General features: G+C 42.9%; 2 protein-coding genes across 6 annotated transcripts in view; one reads left to right on the forward strand and one right to left on the reverse strand.

Moving 5' to 3' along the window:
- Window positions 1-561: 561 nt before the first annotated feature.
- On the reverse strand, window positions 562-13,353 carry TRMT6 (tRNA methyltransferase 6 non-catalytic subunit). The gene is made up of 11 exons (XM_002829943.5): window positions 13,041-13,353; window positions 9,155-9,282; window positions 7,501-7,610; window positions 6,858-6,949; window positions 6,646-6,729; window positions 6,257-6,381; window positions 5,128-5,486; window positions 4,653-4,738; window positions 3,950-4,052; window positions 3,760-3,846; window positions 562-1,428 (listed from the first exon to the last, which is right to left on the reverse strand). Exons 1-11 carry the CDS (start codon window positions 13,166-13,168, stop codon window positions 1,237-1,239), a joined length of 1,494 nt encoding a protein of 497 aa, XP_002829989.1. The 5' UTR covers window positions 13,169-13,353; the 3' UTR covers window positions 562-1,236.
- The window catches only part of MCM8 (minichromosome maintenance 8 homologous recombination repair factor), a 45,511-nt gene continuing 44,964 nt past the window's right edge, over window positions 13,325-13,871 (forward strand). For 3 of the 5 annotated variants that reach the window (XM_024238744.3, XM_063720667.1, XM_024238746.3), the window contains exon 1: window positions 13,325-13,786. The gene's annotated coding sequence lies outside the window, so the exon portion shown is untranslated. Of the gene's footprint in view, window positions 13,841-13,871 lie in introns of all 5 variants that reach the window. The other 2 variants (XM_024238745.3, XM_063720666.1) reach the window with 1 other exon arrangement.

Below are 13,871 nucleotides of genomic sequence, written 5' to 3' on the forward strand. Positions count from 1 at the left end.
GGCATAGCACATGCTATTTGGAAAAAAAAATTTTTTTCTGAGATGTTCCTTGCTGTATGATACATACCTATTCTACGATGACAGGAGCAACGCAAACGATGACCATGTTCCAGTGAGCAAGACTCAATCTCTCAAATGAACAAGAGCCTTGGCTGATTCTAAACACTTTCTTTGCTGCAGCACATGATCAAATGATTAGAGTTTTTCAGAGCTTAGAAAGCGTAACCATCTAATCATGACAGAGTTCTTCAGCATTAATAATCAAGAAAGGCACTTTAGGGACATTTGACAAGGAATGACACTAATACAATGAGAACTGGTCTAAGTCCTGCACAAGACTTTGATATAGTTCAAATAGATTGCATACTCTTTCTGTCCCCATGTGTACGTACATATTTATACAGATGGTACAATCTATGTCTCCACATGTATGTGTATGTATACATCTATGTATATATAAATATATGTGTGTATATATACCAACATCTATATACATATGTGTGTGTGTGTCTTATGTATCCATAAGACCACAGAGGGGGAAAAGACATTTGTTTCCTTTAATTGAATAGTACACAAAAATTCTAGTCACTTTATTTAGAACAAAGAATAAGAGTATTGGCAAATTAATGCAAAAAAGTACCCTACTAAACCTTTCTATGCACAAAAAAGAGCAGTAAAATAAATACTCAGAACTTTCCCAGGTTGTCAACTATTAAAATAAAACCTCAGCATTTCAAAAAAGCTTATTCCACTGCAGGAAAGAGGGTGGACGTTTTTGGTACCATAATAAATCACACACTCACACATCCATATTGCTTAGGTTGAAGAGAATGGAATGAACAGAGGAAATTTCTTCCATGAATTACCCTCCTTTCGGTACCCGCCATGTTTTAGTTACGTTGTATTATTCCACTTAGCTTAACATATAAAGTCTTGTAGAAACACATTTTAGGATGTTGAAGTTCTCAAGATATTTGCACAGAATATTTAGAAGTACTTAGAGGAGTTTTGTTAAATGCAGTTGGTCATACTACATACCCCATGGTTGCAGTTTTGACAGACCAAGCGCATCTGTGTCAGAAACAGACAAAAGCCATGTACTCCTCCTTCCTAGAAACAGGTACATAGACATGTTCTTATTCTTGGGATATGAAAAAACAAGTAGTAATGGCATTTAAAATTTAATTACTAACTGTGTAATGCCTGAGAACAAAATTCAGAGCAATTCTCAAAGGGTTAAGAGTCAGACTCTGGGCATTTCCGTTTTTTAGCTGCAGGCTCCTCAGTCTCGTGTGATTCTAAAGTGCTTGCATTAGATTTGAGGCTGCTGTCTGCTTTAAGGTTGTCCACGGCAACGGTGAAGCCGGAGAGAAGGTAACCCCCACCTCCACTCATCAGCAGTTTAGGATGACTTCGATCTGGCAAAACCTAATCAAGACAGAAAAGACATTCATGCTTTCCCAAGACAATAAAGCCATGCTAACAACACATATATCAAAAATCAGAATTTAAACAACACAGGTTCTCTTGATGATTTAAATGGACCAGTTTCTTTCCTTCTTTCTTTTGTTTCCTTCCTTCCTTTCCTTCTTTCCCTCCCTCCCTCCCTTCCTTCCTTCCTCTCTCTCGCTCTTTCTTTCTTTTTAAGAGGCAGGATCTCATTCTGTTCCTCAGGCTGGAGTGCAGTAGTGAGATTTTGGCTCACTGTAACCTCGAACTCCTGGCCTCAAGTGAACCTCCCGCCTTGGCTTTCCAAAGTGCTGGGATTACACACATGAGCCACGGCACCAGGCTTTAAACGGACCAACTTCTAAGGACTCATTTCTTCACATTACAATGCAAAGAAAAGTGTAGAAATTGGTTTAATTGATTTTCTTTTGAAAAATAAAACTGGCCGGGCATGGCGGCTCACGCCTGTAATCCCAGCACTTTGGGATGCTGAGGCAGGCGGATCACAAGGTCAGGAGTTTGAGATTAGTCTGGCTAACATGGTGAAACCCCATCTCTACTAAAAATACAAAAATTAGCCAGGCGTGGTGGCACACGCCTGTAATGCCAGCTACTTGGGAGGCTGAGGCAAGAGAATTGCTTGAACCCGGGAGGCAGAGGTTGCAGTGAGCCAACATCGCGCCACTGCACTCCAACCTGGGCGACAGAGCGAGACTGTCTCAAAAACAAAAACAAAAACAAAAAAAAAAAAGAAAAGAAAAAGAAAAAGAAAACTGAAGCAGTTTTCAGTTCAGCCCAGGTTTCTCTAGAAACTGAAGCATGTTTCTGGTGAAGAATGGGTAATGGTCTGGGCAGTACTCTAGAACTGTACATATAGCTTTCTTTCTCTTGGCTTCAGGAAGTTTCATGGCCAATAATGGAGCCTGGGTCTAGGGAGAAGTTGCTACTGAATGTACTACACTCCAAACCTCCCTTCCCCGCTACCCTGTTAACTCTGCCAAGGCAACTTCTCTCCTCTTTCTCATGTAACCTTAGCTAAGTAAGACAACCTCCACAAAGGGCAGGGTTACCCAAGGCTCAACAGCATCCCCACTACAGTATGGTAAGACACCAAGCAATGAGACGGGGCCTACAGCAGCATTGAGGTGCTCCCCTCAGGTCTCCCTTCATGAGGGAACAGCTGCGAGGCATTCAGGCAGTAGAACACCTCCAGTTGCCGCTCCTTTGGGATCCACTGCAGCATTCATACTGAGCGAGGCCATGGGTTGCTTCCAGTCAGTAGCTGAGCATGGGTACCAGAGCTGCAGCATTTCTGCTTAACACAGGGCTCCTTGAATGGCGATCTTTCCACTTGGGCTTGCCATCAGCCTCATGGAGACTTTCTCCAGAGCAGCACTGCAGGCTCTTCCTACCATCCTCCTTTCTCTACCCACTCCTTGCCCAGGCATCAACCTGCACCACCAATCTTGCTCCCTCTCCCCTTATCTTTCTAAGGCATTTCCCTCAATAAATCTCTTACACTTCAACTGCCGTCTTAGCATATGTCTTCCAGAAGACCTGAACTGACACAGAACCCACCAGTAAATCCTGAAAACTTGCCGCAAAAACATCCTGGCAGAAAGGAAAGGGCCAGTTTCTCATCCACCTGCGAATTTTGCTATTGTCAATTACATCATCCACAGTGATATTGAAGCCTTAGGGGAAATAAGAACCATAGTGGTTTGCATTTTAAATGCCTTTAGGGCAGAGTTACAGAGTAATATATTCTGACATAACAAGAGAAAAAAAGGGTCACAAAAAGTCAGGGGCACATTCTCTGAGTAACAGCCATGAGACAGCTCCACCCCTGTAGAAAGAAACAGAGACATCTCTATTTTTATTTTGTTTTGTTTTTGAGACAGGGGCTTACTCTGTCACCCAGGCTGGAGTAGAGTGGTGGGATCTCGGCTCACTGCAGCCTCGACCTCCCGGGTTCAAGCAATCTTTCCACCTCAGCTCCTGAGTAGCTGGGACCACAGGCACCTGCCACCCTGCTCGACTAATTTTTGTATTTTTTGTAGATACAGGGTCATGCCCAGCCAATTTATGTATTTTTTTTTGTAGAGACAGGGTTTCACCATGTTGCCCAAGCTGGTCTTGAACTCCTGGGCTCAAGCGATCTGCCTGCCTTGGCCTCCCAAAGTGCTGGGATTACAGGCACAAGCCACTGTGCCTGGCTGAGATAACTCTATTTAATGACTTCTAGTACTATTGCAAGGACAGTCAAGTCTCGGGAGGGCAGCTCTTGGGACTGGCCGTAAGAACACCTACCTGATAATTTCTGAGCCAGGTTTCAGACAGCCTGAGGTTGATGACCCCTCCCCTCTCCCGCAGTTTTGTGTAGCATTCCAACAGAGGCTGCAGGCAAAAACAGAATTCTGTTAAGAACTACTTCCTGGGATGCAGTTGAAGAATCAACATTCAGATGTAAGAATTCCTGCCCATTCCATTCCAGTATTACCTCTTTGTACTGACAGTAGACCACAAACGGCCTTGAAGGGGCCACAAAATCCAGCAAAGACAGCAGCAGGGGAGTGGGGTGGAAACGACTAGCTACAATTAAACTGTAAGGAAAATGCCAGACAAATTATTTCTCTACTCCCCCAAAGTGGAGCACAGGTTTTAAAATGCATTTAAAATGATCATGTATTTAATTTGCGTGACTCACACAGAGAAGAGATTTAAATATAACATTCTAGAAATCCAAAACAGAATACAATCATGAGCTATTTCTAGGAAACGCGAACTAGGTTAGAAGCTCTTGTGGTACTTGGCAACTCTAAGTGGCATCTAATGACATTCTTGATTTTTTTAAAAAAATCACCCGGAAACAAATCCAATACTGCACAAGCTGCTTTGTGGATATCTGTTATAGCCTGTATCGCAGCAGTTGAGTGCCCCATCCCCTGCATCCAGTGGGACCACAAGGCCCATCTTGATGCAGTGATGGAGAAGATTCAATTTCTTCTGAAATCCTGAAACCAGCATCATCAATTCCCCACCCCTGCCAGCCTCAGCCTCCTTTCTTTAAAAAACCCGCAAGACAAAATCCTCATCTCGGGTCCCACTAGAATCAAAGTAGACAAGGAGAAAGAGAATGCCAATCTGTCTGAAGCAGAGCCCACATGCACCGAGGAGTCTCCTGCCTTCTTCCATCAACGCACCCATCTGCATTTCTTTCACTCAGCAGAGCAGCAGCCTCTAAATGTCTTTTCCTCTGCTCTTCTTGTTTCCTCTGTTTTTCCTGAATCTTCAAAAAGAAAAATAAGAAATCAATGTACTGGGGTCTTTCAGTCAAATTTATGGAAATGCTCTGGTCTGTCAAAACATTTCAACAATATTTATCAACTTGGACTAAACCAATAGAAGCAGGTTGTTTATAAGGAAGTTGCAAATACATAAGAAAGCCTATATACTATAAAAACCATTATTAAGCTATCTATGCAATGCTTCTGTGTCCTAAAGCTCCATCCCAAAGACCGAATCACATGTTTGTATACATGTACACACACTCGTTCTGTTTTGATAGTTATCATCTTGGGAGCTAATACACCAAAGCCAAACCAAATCTCATGACTTAACTGAAGTTAACTGAGGGCCTGAGATTATGGGGGTGGTGGGGACTCTTGGTATCCTTACATAATCTTTTTTGCTTCCTCTCTCTTTAGGCCCCTTATGTTCTGGATCTTGAGAAATTGTTTCCATTGTTTCCTGGTCTTCTGGGTGGTTGCTCTCTGGGGCCTCTGCCATGCTGTCTTCATTCTCTTGTTCAGAAGCCTGTTTTTCCTCCAGTGTGCCATTACTTTCTTCAACCAAAGCACTGTCTTTTGGCTCTGAAGATAACATCTCGGCAGAAAATGTTCCACGTAGAAGACTGTCCACTTTGTTGAGGGGGAATTCATAAAGACCACTGAGAAAAGATTTGGGAAATCCAAAACATGCTGTTGCTGCCCGAACAGGTCCACCTCCAGGGTATAGCTGAATAATGGATCCAAAACCTGAACAGATAAAAGAAACAAACATCTGCCCGTGGAGTGACTCTAGACTACGTAAACCCTCAGTGAGTCCTCCACAGTAATGAGACTGAAGGTCTTTCTATTAATACTTTATTCAGAGGCTGAAGGATGGTGCAGCTCCTCAGGGAGTCTGTTTGGAGTCTATGAGTATTACCAATGGAGGTAATATAATTCTAAAGCAGATAGCAGGAAGTCTCAAAGAAGCTTATCCCCACTTGATACTATTGTAAAACCCTGTGTCTGCAAATTTGGATGTCACATGATTGGTGACTGACTCTGCTTCCCCTCACTCCGATCCTCAAATGGAGCAGTTACAAGTTCTTACCTTCTATGGGGTCAGAAAAAAACCAGACAAATCAGGCTGTGTTGCATTCTTCCAGAGAGAATACATGCTTAGTAATCTTCCCACTCAATCCCTTCAACTTAGGCCCAATGAAATGAGCACCAGCTACCCAGGAGTTTACTAAAATCACTGTCCTGAAAGCTATAGTCAGCCACAGGCTCCAGCATCATGCCCACTGACAGTGAAGCTAGAAAGGACAATTGCCATGGGTTTGGGGGTACCCATGGGTGGGGGGCTGGGTGATGGAGACTGTAAGAAGGTCCCCATGCTAGGAGCTGTGCGGGTTCACTCAAGTCACTTTGTTAACCCTGAAGTAATTCAATTTGGCTTTCCATGAGTTTACATTTTTGGACCACCTTTACTCACATCAGGGTGGGGTTTTGTTGAAAATGAAAATATTAAATCTTACCTCCCATTCGTTCCATCATTGCACCCAGCACCAAGCCTGCACACGTTTCCATCACAATCATTTTGTTGCCAGCACGGATATTTCCCAATGTCAACATCTGGGCTAGCGTATCGTATCTCATGTGGCTAAAGTAAAAACAATAATTTGTTCATTTTTAGCTAAGTAAAGCCTATTATTTTAATCATCATTTTTCAAGTTTTGTTTGCTTTATTAAAATTGTGTTGGTAAGATTATTGATTGCTTTGGAGGTGACAGCAAAAGGACTTACAATTTATGAGGTAGGAGGATACTTTATGCAGGTGAGCAAGTTTTTTCATTTTACTTAAAATCATGACTTTCTTAAAGACATATTTCCCCCAATTATACTTTTGAAAGGAAACAAAGCGTACTTAATTTTTCCAGGTTCTCTTGCATAATACATAATTGAAAGAATACGGGTGGATGGCTTCACAACAGTAATGATGGCTTCATATCTGGGGGAAGAAAAAACAGAACACTGATTTGAAAAAAATGACAAAATATTTTATTTGTAATAAAATGTATATTTTATAAACATAAAAAAGTTTAATATTGTCGGCCTTTTAAAATAAAAACTACTTACTTTTTTTTCTTCTTTTTAATATATTTATCTTGGGCAAATTCTGTCTTGTCTCGGAATGTTGTACTATTTTCAATTAACTGCTGAACTATTTCCTATAAGAAAAGGAGCAAATAGATTTTCTGAAACTTTACTTTCACAAAACAAGTAATTTCCAAAGGCTTCTTACCCAAGAATGGATCCAATGGTCTGATTCTCCAATCCCTTTTCCACAGAAGTCCAAATAGATGAACTTTGTATTTCTATACTCTATTTGGAATTTATAATAAAATACAAGTACTTTATAACTCCACTTAAACCAAGGTAAAAGAACAGAGATATCCAATAAAAGGAGAAGAGAGGTAAAGGAAACTAATTTCTGTAGACACTGGCTGAAAACATTACTGAAAATGAACAAAGTTAAATCCTGATATGCACCGTTATTACATTCTCTACCACTGACATTAGTAATGTCATTCACTTATATTCCTGTATATATGACATAAAATCTTTGAAATGTTGAGTAACATGTACATTTCAACCTATTTCTATCAAAGCTATAACGTTATTTTTTTGTTTTACCTTGGGTACAGTCTGCTTTAAACACCAAACAGTTTCCTAAATGCCAAACAGACAAAAACAAAACTAAAAATCCTTTGAATATTACCTCTCCTTTAATGCCCTTGTCCTTCAAAGCTTTTATGTCATCTTGAGTAAGTTTCTGAGATTTCCCATCATCAACTATATTTCGATTATCAGTGCCCGCTTCTTTAGTCTCTAAGGAAAGAAATTGCTCTATTGACATTTATGGTCTGAAATTATTTGACACTTTCTTTTTCTGAGTTCATATCCACATCCAGTCCATCAGCCACTCAAGTCTGGCCTCCCTGCTGTACTGCCCCCATCACACTATCCTTTCCTGCCAAAACTACTCCAAGCCCCTAAGTCATCTTCCTGCTCCCAGTCTTGCCCCGCCACTATCCACATGGATGCCAGAGTGCTCTTTGTTTAAATGCAATTTGATTCATCTACCCCATGCTTAAAACCATACAGTGGCTTCCCATAGCAATAAGAATACATTCCAAAGATGACCTGCAAGGTCATAAATGATCTGGCCCCTGCCTATCGTTCCTGGCTTGATCTCTTGACACTTTAGCTTCAGCCACAATGGCCTTCTTTCTGTTCCTTGAACACACCCAGCAAGGTCCCACAGCAGGCTTTTGGCACCTGCTGCTTCCTCTGCCTGGAAGGTTCTATGACAGATGTCTGAGTGGCTGTATCCTTTCTATCACTTGAGGCTGAGCTCATTCTCTTGCTTTACCAAATTAGTACACGCCCCCGTTTTATTATCTTCATAGCATGTGTCACTTCACCATCAGAAATCATGCTGTTTGCTTGTCTACTTGATTATTTTTGGTGTTCCAATTGGTAAGCACATTTTATACGACAGTCTATCTTATGAACTGCTATAACTGCAGTGCCAAATTATACCTGGCATATATTTGGTGCTTAGTAAAAATATGGATATTAATTTAAATGTATCTAAATAACTGGTTTGACTCAAAACTTTAATAGTATTTAACTTCAAATAATTACTTGTGTTTTAATTAACAAGATATTCTCAATGTTCATTTTAATAAATATAATTTTAATTAATAATAACAGCTTTTGGACAAGAGGTTAAGAAATAACAGTAATAGCTAAAATTATGGGCCCTTACTAAAAGCAAGACACTATTCAGAACTTCCTATGAGTCATATCATTGAACACTCAATACAGCCTGGGCATTAAATGTGTTTATGACCCTATTTTACATACATAAGGATATAAGACTCACAGAAATCAAGTAAGTTGCCCAACGGTACAAGGCAAGTGATGAAGGTAGAAATTGAACTAAGCTGGATCCAAAACCAGACCTCTTAACCTCTACACCATATGCTAACCACCTTATAGCTGTTACATAACTTCTGGGCACTGAAAGAACTTTATATTATGTTCTTGCAATGATGCAGCAACGACTCATAGGATTAAATGCCTGGCCAACAAAGAACTCTACATATGTTCTTGCAATGACGCAGCAACGACTCATAAAGCCTGGCCCAAGAACAGAGAACCATTTAATGGTGGGCTGGAGCCAGAATCCAGGTTATCTCATGGCCAAAGGCAGTACTTGCTTCACTCCACTAAGTTGCAGTTCTTACATTATGAGTTAAGATTTCTTTCGGGATAGCATGGCCTAGCACTTGGGAATTAGGTGGAGGTTGAGATGTTTCTGACTAGTCAGTTGGAGAGCATCTATTTCATGCATCCAAAATGTGCACCTGCAGTAGGCTCTTCTCTCTTCTTCTTGGGCTGTAGACTTCCTCCACTGGTCACTTCAAATGTGGTTCCATAACTATGGCCAATGACGTTATCCAGATAGAACCACTGTTTTTCGAAAGTTACTTTTCTAGGGAAAAAAAGCAATCAATTAACTGAATATCTTTTGTATCCAGTACAGAAAAGACATGTTCACTACAGTTTACTTCAAAAGTGGTCTCCACAATGGATGATCAACAGCATTATCTCTGAACATAAAGCAACAAAGGAACTAGAGAGAACCTGGTTGGGATAGAGACATAAAATTAATGAATAAGCCACAAGAACACTGAATTTTGGAAAGGGGAAGCAAAGACTCATTGAAGTAACAAGGATTTAACAAATTTCTTGGGCTTGGTCTGATTGGCCATTTTATTTGAAAATTATCTAATAAAAACAAATTATACTTGCAAATAAACACTGACAATCTACACACTTGGAAATGGAGCCTAACACTGACAACGCTCTACTGAGGACCAGGCAACTTGAGGTTTCCTATGACATAGATTTTTTATCTTATTGCAATTTAAAAGAGAAATCCCACAGGAACACAATCCTTTCTTCTGAAAAGAAAAAAACTAACATCTGCTGAGTGCCAACCAGGGGCTAAGCAGTGTGTGCTAGGTGTGATTCACACTTTTTGATTTAATTCTCACGGTAATCCTGGGACATAGCTCTTTCCAGAAGAGCAATCCGAAGCCCAGGGAGAAGTATCTTGTCCAAGATTCACAGTTGCAAGGTGTTGTTGGAGCTGGGATTCAAATTCAAATCTGTGTCTGACCCCAAGCCTCATTCTTTCCACTACCACATGGTCTACCCCAGCAAAGACCTAAGGACCTTAGAAAGCCCACCTAGCTTCAGGACATGGCCCATGTGCACAGAACACTGAATTCTGGGAATCATGTAGTGGTTAATTCTGTTTGTGCCCCATCCCACTCCTTCTCTTCCCTTCTCTGTGCCGCCAGGAAGCTGACTACGACAGAATATACTGCCACATCACCCACGCTCCCGTGTCAGAGGCTTACCACCATTGCTGGTCTCTGGGTGTGTCACCTTTATTGGTTCCCTAAATCCGCCACACTTTTGCGTCGCATCTTCATTAAAGCTTACTCAAACCATCTGAGGGAAATCCTGTATGATCGTAAGTGATTCGGATATGGCCAATTCATGTTATTTGCTGGGTCCCTAGATACTTACATACAACAGAATGTAACAGACACTCAAAATATTTGCTAATGTAAATCTCAGATGTTGCAATTCAGCTCAGCCCAGATGTGCACCCCCTACCCTCATCCTTTAATCACCTTGGTGCTACTGAAACACTGGATCTGGCCAGGTGTGGTGGGTCACACTTGTAATCTCAGAACTGTGGGAGGCCAGGTGGGTCACTTGAGTCCAGGAGTTTGAGACCAGCCTGGCTGACGGGGAAAAACTCCGTCTCTACAAAAAATACAAAAATTAGCCGGGGGTAGTGGCACACACCTGTAGTCCCATCTACTTGGGAGGCTGAAGCATGAGGGTCACTTGAGTTAAGGAGTTTCTCTACAAAAAGTACACAAATTAGTTACTGAGGAGGCTGAGGCGGCAGATTGCTTGAGCCCAAGAGGCAGTGGTTGCAGTGAGCCAAGTTCACGCCACTACCCTCTAGCCTGGGGGACCGAGTGAGATCCTGTCTCACAAAACAAACAAACAAACCAACCAACCAAACAAAAAACACTGGATCTGAGATGGGTGGGTTTACCTCTCTGCAAGCCTATGTGATACGCAGAGGGGATGATGCGTGTCACTTAAAACTGGCTGGTTTGACAGGTCACTGCCCCAGTCGGGAATGTGGGGCCCAGTTAGAGGGATGAGGAGGCCACATCTTTACTGGGAAGGAGTAGGATTTGCAGAGTCTACTTCTCAGAGAGCTTGGACTGTTTTTTGCCCAACCAGATGAGTGTAGCCCCAAGGGTGATGAGGGAGTCTGACCCGGGATGCAGCTGAGCTTAGAGTCATTTCCTAAATAAAATGGAAACTGCCACTATGACTTCTGCGAAGAAGTGGGCCTGTTGAAAAGTATTTCCAAATAAATGTTTAGTGCAGTGGTATCCAACCCTTTTAGCACCACAAAAGGGGAAGGTCAGGCACAGTGGTTCATGCCTGTAATCCTAGCACTCTGGGAGGCTGAGGTGGCAGGAATTACTTGAGCCCAGGAATTGGAGACTAGCCTAGACAACATAGTGAAACTCTGTCTCTACAAAAAAAATTAATTAGTTAGTTTAAAAAAGAAAAAAAAGAAGAAGAATTTAAAAATGGTTAAAGGTTGGTGCAGGTATTACGTTTCCGGACTAAAAGAAACATACCCTTCATAAAAGAAACTTTTTTTCTTTACTAAATTAGTGGCTTGTGCAAAAAGCTTGGTTATCACCAGCTTAGTGCTCTGGAGACTTGTTTCTTGACTATTTTATGATGCTTGCTTCACCTTAAATACCAGTCAACAGTTTGCTTAAACCCGGAGTAAAAGAATTCATCTGAAGTAAGTACTTATCAGAAATTCCAAATCTCATACTTCTCAGTCTGCAGAAAGCTGTTCTCCTGACATTGCATTCAACTTATCTCTGTCAAAAGTAATACAATAACCTAGCTCAAAAGAAACTGTGGCCAGGCGCAGTGGCTCACACCCGTAATCCCAGCACTTTGGGAGGCCGAGGCTGGTGGATCACCTGAGGTCAGGAGTTCGAGATCAGCCTTGCCGACATGGTGAAACCCCGTCTCTACTAAAAATACAAAAAAAAAAAAAAAAAAAATTAGCCGGGTGTGATGGTGCCAGAGTCCCAGCCACTAGGGAGGCTGAGGCAGGAGAATCGCTTGAACCCGGGAGGCAGAGGTTGCAATGAGCCGAGATTGCACTACTGCACTAAAGCCTGGGTGACAAAGCGAGACTCCGTCTCAAAAACAAAAAAATTGTGGTTGTATTTCTCAGATAAATTAATCCAAATATCCCAATAAATTTTCACCATTAATAAGCTCTTAGGACTTAACAACCTCACCAGCCCTTCCAGAAAGTTAACAAAATCCCACTTCTCTATTATTATAAAACAGAGCGATACTAGTCAGCAGGTGCACAAACCAAACCTAATTTCGAGTTCAGAGGCCTTGAGCAAATTGCTTTTTAGCAACTTTCCCAGCGTTGAATCCTTTGGTGAGTAAAACGAGGGAAACTCAAAGTGATTCCACACTCTTTGGTGAATTGTCTCCTTCATCTATTCTGTGTATCCTGCTTGAGTAGAGAAGAGGATGGAAAGCCAGACTAGGTAGGAGAGGTTTCATTTTTTGTGGGATAGATCCTGACTGGGGGATTAGGGAAGAAGGAGGATCTATGGTGGAAAAAAAGGGGGAACCTGAAGGAGACTCTGGAGACAAGGATGAGATTCTAAAGTGAAGAAAGGAGGGGGTGTCTGTGGAAAGACAGTGAAGATCCCAAGGTCCTAGGGAAAGAACTTCAGGACAGGTGATTAGGGGTGTGGAGAGGGAGGCATTGGCACCCTAGGGCCAAGAATGGAATTCTGGGGAAGGAACTCTGTGGAATGACTGAAAGGGATTGCTGAAGGTGGACGGCCAGATATGAAATCATGGAGGGGGCTCTGGATAAAACAGGAGGGTTAAGGGAGATTATGAGGTTCGAGGACGGGATCCTGGTGGAAAAGCCTTCTGTGACAGAAAGACCCGAGGAGACGAGGGCGGGGAATGGGGACCGAGAGAGCCAAGAATGGCACCCTGGCGGGAGAAGTCTGTGGAGAAACCTGGAGGGAGGGGTTATCTACAAGATCGGGGCGGGAGACCCCTAAAGTCAGCGATCTGACTTACTTTCTCCGCTGGACTTGTACTGCTTTAAACACATCTTCACGTTTCAGCACCACGAAGTCGCCATCGCGGATGCGGTGGTCTCCGGGATGCTGTGGTTGTGGGCCCGGCTGCTCCCCTGAGCCCTCCATGACGCTCAGCCGGTCGCCGTGCTCCACGGCGTCTCGCTCCTCCTCCTCGGTTGTCGCCACCGCCAGCCACACTTCCCACAACCCGGCGCACTAGGAGCCCTCCGACCGGCACCGCCCCCACGTGTTGCACGCCGCTTCCGCTTTCCAGTCCAGACCTCAAGACCACTTCCGGGAGCCTCTCGGCTTCCGTCTGGCCAAACTCCTTGATTGGCTGCACTCCGCCCCGCCCCTCCCGTCTCGCCGCTTCTTTGAGCGGAAGTTGGATCACTGAAGCGCCAAAAAAGAATTTAGGGGAAGACCTGATTTTCGCTTGAGGCATTTTTGCGGCGCTGTGCGCTACAGACACCTTCTGGAAGCTGCGGTGGGGAAACTGAGTTTCCTGAGCCATTGAGACAGATGGGATTCAGCACCGCGCGGGGACGACAGGAAAGCTGCGGCTGAAGAGAACTGCGGACTTGGCAGGAGTCACCTGAGGAGCTAAGATCCCAGAGAGTCTTAGCCCCGTGGTGCTTCTCTACGGGAGGGAGGGAGGGAGAATCCGGTCGGACAGATCTGCGCGTATCCTGGAGCCGGCCCAATTGTGAACTAGGAGAGCTTTGGGACCTCTGTCCCAAGCAAGTAAGAACTTTAGCCTTAGGAGATGTAAATAAAGTAGTATTTAAAGAAGCACAGGTACCCAACTGTTACTTTTTACTCTTTCTCC

This window comes from Pongo abelii, chromosome 21 (assembly GCF_028885655.2).
Source record: "Pongo abelii isolate AG06213 chromosome 21, NHGRI_mPonAbe1-v2.0_pri, whole genome shotgun sequence".
Classification (NCBI taxonomy): Eukaryota; Metazoa; Chordata; class Mammalia; order Primates; family Hominidae; genus Pongo; species Pongo abelii.

Excerpts from the sequence above, each read along its gene's own strand:
- TRMT6 (XM_002829943.5), bottom strand. The coding sequence starts at position 13,168 with ATGGAGGGCTCAGGGGAGCAGCCGGGCCCACAACCACAGCATCCCGGA. Across the intron at positions 6,950-7,500 it reads ACAAGGGCATTAAAGGAGAG|GAAATAGTTCAGCAGTTAAT; the intron begins GTAATATTCAAA and ends CTTTTCTTATAG. Across the intron at positions 3,847-3,949 it reads TCTACTGTCAGTACAAAGAG|CCTCTGTTGGAATGCTACAC; the intron begins GTAATACTGGAA and ends TTTTGCCTGCAG.